The following is a 7,043-nucleotide window of genomic DNA, read 5'->3' as shown; positions in this document are numbered from 1 at the left end:
GTGAGGCTGTTTCCCCAGATCTGATGTACATTTCGCGGCTTAAATCAGGTGAAATTCTCTCGAATCTTAGTTTGAATTAATGTAGAATTGCTAATTGTTGCTGAATTGTGATTTTATGTTGGATTGTTAGCTAATTTCAGCTCTTAATTTGAATTGTCGTTGAATTGGTAATTCTTGTTTTTGGCGAAATGGTTTCAAATTTCATATTGATTGAAATAATGTCGAACACAATGTTGAACTAGTGCATCTTTTGTTCTTAACTCTGGTATTTGGTAACTTAAATCTGGAATTTGTGGTTGGGCTGTTAAACGTTGGATTTATTTAGTGGTTTTTGCTTAATTTCATAGTTATTTACATTTAATTGAACTTGTTTGATTTTTGAGTAATGTAGCTGAATTGGATAGTGGCTTACAATTAATTGTACTTGTTTGTTTTTTGAGTATTGTTGTGATAACAGTGAGTCGTATTGTTGTTGGGATAGGTATGATAGTTGAGTAATGGTGTGATATGGCTGAGATGGATGAGTTTATGCTAAGGGATGGAGATGAAGTAGATCGGGTAGGTAATTTGATTGAAGTTGAATGTAGTAATGGTAATGATGATGAGTTGGACAATATTTCCCTTACAAAATATGTTGAGAATAATGATAACTGGCGCACACCTATCCAAACCTCTTCCCCAATTCAGTCTTTGGAGATTGTTGAAACAAATGTGTCAACAACTAAGGTCTCTGTTATGACCTCTGTTGATCCCCCAAAAGTTGGAATGATGTTCAATGGTTGGGAGGAAATTGAGGTATATTATAAGTCTTATGCAGAGCGGTGTGGGTTTGGAATTAGTAGAGTTCAAACTGCTTATACTCTTAATAAGAAAGAGATTAGGGGGATGACTTGGAAGTGTGAGTGTTGGGGTCCACCCAATTTGAGGGCGCAGCGGGAGGCAAGGAAGAGGGCAAGGCTAATGGAAGTTGGAGGAAGTGTTGGCAATATGAATGGGGACATAGTAGAGGATGAGCTTGCGCGGTGCAAAAGAAAATCCAAAAAATGTGAGTGTCAAGCTAGGATTTATGGTAGTGTTAATAGGGAAGGGCTGTGGGTCTTGGTTACAGTTGAATTGGAGCATACTCATAAGTTGGACCCCGCTATGGCTAATTTAGTTAAAGAATATCGTATGAAAAAAATGACATCTACTGTTCGTAAGAGGTTGAATAATTATTTTGAGGTTGGACTACCGGTGACTAAAATTCGTGGTTGTTTGGGAACTGAAAATGAGAACTTGCCTAATGTCAAGGATATGCAACATGAGGTGTATAAGAAAAGACGTTCGAAGATGGCGGGGGGAGATGCAAATGCTATGATGGAATACTTTGACTACATGCAAGCGGACAACCATAACTTTTTCCATGTCCATCGGTTGGATGAAGAAGGTCGCTTGAAGGATGTACTTTGGGTTGATGCGCGTAGTATAGCCGCATATGAAGATTTTGGAGATGTAGTGTGTTTTAATGCAACATATCTCACCAATGAGTATGAGCTCCCGTTTTGTAATTTTGTCGGAGTTAATCATCATGGTCAATCGCTCTTGTTAGGCTGTGCTCTTATATCTCGTGAAGATTCCAACACATTTCGTTGGATATTCCGTCAGTGGTTGTCCTGTATGGGCAACAAAGCACCAGAAGCCATCCTTACCGATCAAGCACCTGCAATGAGGAAGCCCTTAGCTGAAGTTATGCCAAACACACGGCATCGATGGTGCATATGGCACATCCTAAAAAAATTTCCAGAAAAACTTGGGAAGTGTGAGCTGTAAGTATTTTTATTTTTCTACTGGATTATGTGCATTTAGTTGTTATGTGCATTTAGTTATTCTGATTTAGTGTATGTAATTGTACTCTGCATTTAGTTATTCTGATTATCATCATAGGCTAGTCTTGTAATGCTTAGGTGCTGTGATGTCCTGGTGCTGTGATGTCCTTGTAAGGATGGTTTTTATTTTGTTTACCCTTCTACATACTTCAGGTACAATGACTTCAAAAATCCTCTCAAGAATGTCATATACGATAGCTTAACTATCGATGAATTCCAAACACGATGGTGTGAAGCAATGAAGTTGTATAAGCTAGAGGATAATGAGTGGCTGCAAGAGTTGTTTGTAGAGCGGCACATGTGGGTGCCTGCTTTCATGAAGGAGTACTTTTGGGCGGGGATGAAAACGACGCAGAGGGTGGAGAGCATAAACAGTTTCTTTGATGGTTTTGTTGATAGGCACACTAAATTATGTGAATTCCCTGAAAAGTATAGCCAGGCAATGAAGAAGAGGGTTAGTGATGAGACTGATGCGGATGATAGGGATTCCAAATACATCAGGCGGCTTGTTAGTGGATTCAAAGTGGAGAAGTTTTTTCAAAAAATCTACACTGATGTAAAATTCCAAGAAGTACAAAAAGAATGTGGGCGCATGTTGTATGTGATTCCCAAGGTCCAAGATGTTATAAGTTCTGAGGCTATTAAGTATGTAATTGAAGACAGAGTCTGGATTAAAAAAAGTGGTACCACTGAGGAAAAGCTGACTGACTTCAAAAGATTGTACTCAGTTACCTTTAATCATGTCACAAAAGACAGTATTTGTGACTGTCGGAAGTTTGAGAAGGATGGCATTCTATGTAGGCACATAATAAGAGTGTGGGATGATAGGAAGGTTAAAGATATTCCTCCCAAATTTGTACTTGTTCGGTGGCGGAAAGATGTTGTGAGGAGGCACACTCATGTAAAAGTTGCTTACCATGATCCGTCACACACCACGGAATGCAAAAGGTACAACTCCTTGATTCCTGACCTTGAGGCTTTGTGTGATGATGCGTCTGTAGTAGATGATGAGACGGTTGAGGCTGTTCGCAAAGAAATTTCCAAGCTTCATGCGGTGGTGAAAGAGAAGCGTGCAAAATTGTTAGAAAAGTTAGCGGTACCAAATCCGGAGATTAACTCAAAAACTTCTCCTCTTGTCCCTACTCCCATGTCATCCCCTCTTCAGCAAGCAACACCCTCCGCAACAACTTCTCCCGCTCCCACTACTCCATTATCTGCCAGTACTGAGTTAGCTGCTTTGAGCCCACAAATTTTAGGAGGCGGCCAGTTCACTCTCGTTAGCAATTACAATCATCCCCCTAAGTCCCCTTGCAATATTCGAGATCCGATTATAAAAAAGAAACCTAGAGGGCGACCAAAGGGGTCTAGGAATAAAAGCTTTATTGAGTTAGGGTACAAGACCAGCAAGATAAAAAGTGCTAAGGTATTACCATTCCATATTTAATTTGTTAAAAACATTTATAGCGGCACTGACTAATTATGTGTTTTGCCTTAAGGGCTTGAAAAGTCAGCCGCAACCTACTGAATTTCCAGAGTCAAGCCAATTTGTGAAGAAGCCGGTATATTACTATTGTTTATACTGATATATTTTATGTTGTAGAAGTTTGAGTGTGCTCTAAACTATAATTATGTCAACTCAGGTGAGGCGTAAGAAAAAGGGTCCAAATCCCTATGATGAGTTCTGGGAGGCTGCGCGTGAAGCTCAAGACTTGGGCAATGACCCATTAATGGATAATTTTAATTGTTCCTCACCAACTTCTCCCCCTGCAACTAATCACATGTGTCCATTGTCAACTCCTTCTCACCAATCAGAGATCAGCAAGAGCCCCTGCAACATTAGAGATCTGAATTCAAAAAAGACGCATAGAGGCCGAACAAAGGAGCCTAGGATGAAAACTCTTGCTGAGTTAGGATACAATACCCCTAAGGTATTTCACGGGTACTTGTTACCATTCCATATAGATTTTTACCCCCGTTTTGTTATTATACATTTATTAATTGTGTTTATGCCTTCAGGATTGTCAAATTCAGACGCACCCCACGGATGCTCCAGAAACACAGCAATATGTGAAGAAGCCGGTATTGGAAATTTGTTTCAGTTCATTATATTTTATTTGAGTTATTTATACAGCCTTGGAAGATTCTATCAATTGTGTCAAAGGTTTCAATTTTCTAAAGCACTCTAAAGGTTTGAGTTATTTCTGAAGCTTGTTTGTGTCAATTTTGTCATTAGGTGAAGCGCAAGAAGCGTCAAAATTAGCTTGCTAAGTGATGAAATGAGGCTGGAGCTCAAGAAATTCTGTTTTAAACTCTGAACCAACTCTGTGGTTATCATATTGACTTGTAATCTTTGATAAATGAGTATTATGTGCTGTGCCTGTGAGCCATTGAATCTGTTAGGTTGTGCCTGTGAGAATGTGTTAGGCTGCACTTATTCTTACACATGTTCTTGCACATGTTATTGTATTTTGGGCTCTTAACTTTGGCATTGTGTTATTACATTAGTTCATACTGCACAACGAATAAGTCAACGAAACAGGTAATTTTTATAATCAACTTCAGCCATTGTTGATATCATACTTATAGTAATTACAACCTACTATTTTCATAGATTATCAGAAACTCCATCCTACAATCAGCCCAAAAAACCCCCATATGGAATTTCCATCCTACAACAACAAAAAAAAACCCCGCAACAACAAAAAAAAAACCCATAGCAAATCAACATCAAGAGCAACAGGCAACATGCAATCAATTATCAGAACTCTCATACGATACATGGAAGAATCTTCACTTCTGTCTTCATGAATATTCCCAGAATCAGAACCATCGCTATCATCATCAACATCATCATACGTTTCGCTCTTTGTCTCGAATGATTCGCCTGAATTAACAGCGACTAGTTTCTCAGTTTCACTGTTTGAGTCAGAATTATCATCACTTTGAGAATTGTCAGCAGTCCCTTCGACTTCCTCACTATCCTCCTTCGTATCATATGTCCCTTCATCTTTCTCTTGGCTCTCCTCCTGTTCCTCTTCTGCACCAGCACCCTCACCCTTAGGTTTAGTGTTACCACAACCATCAACCTCACCATCCTCACCCTCAATTGGCCCATTAATAGGTTCATCATTGTCTGATTCGACAATAATAATTGGCCATTCACCACACCCATTCCTTGCATCTTCTCTTTTCCTCTTTTTACTTGTTTCACCTTTTTCTTTTTCGGTCTCAACCTTTGAAATCCCTTCTTCTTCTAGAAATTCTAAATGAATTTTCATCTTCTTCTTCAATTCTGCAACATACTTTCGAAAGCTTGCAGCATTTGCTTCTTTTGATCTGAGTTCATTGGCCCTCCATATTGGTGGTGCAAACACTTTCCCAGAGGTGGCGGTACTATCAGTGCTTGCCATTGTTGGTAAAAAAAAAATTAAAAAGAAAACGAAGGTGGAAGACAAAGGAAGCAACAAGCGAAAGAGAAGCTAATACACAGCACGTTATTTAAAGGTTCAATTGGACCAATCACAATCAAGCAATGATGACTAAATCTTGAAAGTACAAAGATTAAATACTTAAGGAATTCTGAAGCGTTGTACTTAGATTCATTTATAAAATGCAAAATTAGAAAGTAGCTTATCGTAAATTTCTATTTTGTACAATATCTACAAGCACGTGTGTTAGTCGTTGTTCCTATTTTTAGACAACGATTAATCACGTATTTGACTAGTTGTGATTAATTAAATTGAATTTCTAAAATTTGGTCAACGTAACTTATAATTTATTTTTAAAATAACTTATTAATACGTAACTTATAATTTCTTTTTAAAATAACTTATTAATCCGTAACTTATCAATTCGTAAATTATTAATATAAAGATAATTTCTTTTTAAAAATAAAATATGCTTTAAAAAATTAATATTTATTGCGATTACTATTATTTTTTATTGTCATTCGTAACCTTTTACTAAACCCCATTTATGTCGATGGTTTTGAAAAATTACAATATGTCGTTACATTATAAATCGAACAACTGAATTTTTTTTTTTAAAAAAAACAACACCGTTACTAAACCTCAGTGAGTAACTTTGGTATAAAACATTTTTTTGTTCCAAAATTAACACGGTCAAAGATTGTCCCAATGACACAACCTTCTACACACTACATTCCTCTTCCCCACCACACATCATGGGTTCGAACCCTGCTAAAGCTTCCCCTCCCCCTTATTTTTTTTTTTTGTTTTGAATGTGTTACTTATTCCAATCTGTTGAGATATTTTTTTTTTTGTTTTGAATGTGTTACTTATTCCAATCTATTGAGATATTTTTTTTTTTTTTTTTGAGAAAAAATCTGTTGAGATATTTGATTTTATTTTGGACATTTTGGAAATTTTTTTTTAAAAAGGATTAGTAACCAATAAAATTAATCTTGGTTAACGTGCTATTGAAAAACACTTGAACAGGCACAATAAAACTACTGGACTGAGTAATACAAATTTTTAATGTGTTTATAAAGACGAACTTTTATTTAACCTTTTGTCTTCCATTTTCTTCTTCCAAAGCCAGAATTCTCTTTATACATAAACACCTTTTCATTTCAATCTCTCGTTTTTCCATTTTAGCCCTTTAATTTGTTCATGTCAGGAAGCGATGATGATTCCCCTTTTAATGACTGGTACAGGAATTATCTTGTTAAAATGAAAGAACATTTGAGTGGTCAATTTTATGCAACGGATGTAAATCGTCTTGAAGCGACGAAAAAGCTTGATATGTTACTGGAGGAGATGAAGGATGCTGATGCTGAAATTGCTAAGTGTGATGAGGTAGCACGACAAAGGAAGGAAAGGGCTGAGGAGGCGCGACGCAGGAAGGAAAGGTCTGAGGAGGCGCAACGCATGAAGGAGAAGAAGGCAAAAATTGGAAGCTCTTTTGACTTTCCAATTGAAATTGACAGTGAGACGGATGAGGATTGAGGAACCAGGACGTTCTTCACATGTTGTTAGTTTGAATCTGATTAGGGGCTTTAAATAGATTATAGTGGAATCTGATTAGGGTTTTTAATTTGATTATATTGGTTTAAGTTGTTATTAATTTCAAAACAATGTAGTTGTTAAAATAAAGTACTCTTTATGTTAGTTAATTGCTGTTAGTATTGGCTTCAATCAATTTTGGTAATGCTTGTAA

At 37.0% G+C, this 7,043-nt stretch overlaps 1 protein-coding gene across 1 annotated transcript; it reads left to right on the top strand.

Moving 5' to 3' along the window:
• The first annotated feature begins 507 nt into the window (after nt 1-507).
• Nucleotides 508-3,309, top strand: LOC145555466 (protein FAR1-RELATED SEQUENCE 8-like). Its single transcript, XM_081617203.1, has 3 exons — nt 508-1,805; nt 1,903-1,932; nt 2,019-3,309. Exons 1-3 carry the CDS (start codon nt 508-510, stop codon nt 3,307-3,309), a joined length of 2,619 nt encoding a protein of 872 aa, XP_081473329.1.
• Nucleotides 3,310-7,043: the final 3,734 nt, after the last annotated feature.

The sequence above is a fragment of the Chenopodium album genome, chromosome 8, assembly GCF_948465745.1.
Source record: "Chenopodium album chromosome 8, dcCheAlbu1.1, whole genome shotgun sequence".
NCBI lineage: Eukaryota > Viridiplantae > Streptophyta > Magnoliopsida > Caryophyllales > Amaranthaceae > Chenopodium > Chenopodium album.
This window is presented reverse-complemented; position numbering and strand designations above follow the sequence as displayed.

Excerpts from the sequence above, each read along its gene's own strand:
- LOC145555466 (XM_081617203.1), top strand. The coding sequence starts at position 508 with ATGGCTGAGATGGATGAGTTTATGCTAAGGGATGGAGATGAAGTAGAT. Across the intron at positions 1,806-1,902 it reads AAACTTGGGAAGTGTGAGCT|TTATTCTGATTATCATCATA; the intron begins GTAAGTATTTTT and ends CTCTGCATTTAG. Across the intron at positions 1,933-2,018 it reads TATCATCATAGGCTAGTCTT|GTACAATGACTTCAAAAATC; the intron begins GTAATGCTTAGG and ends TACATACTTCAG.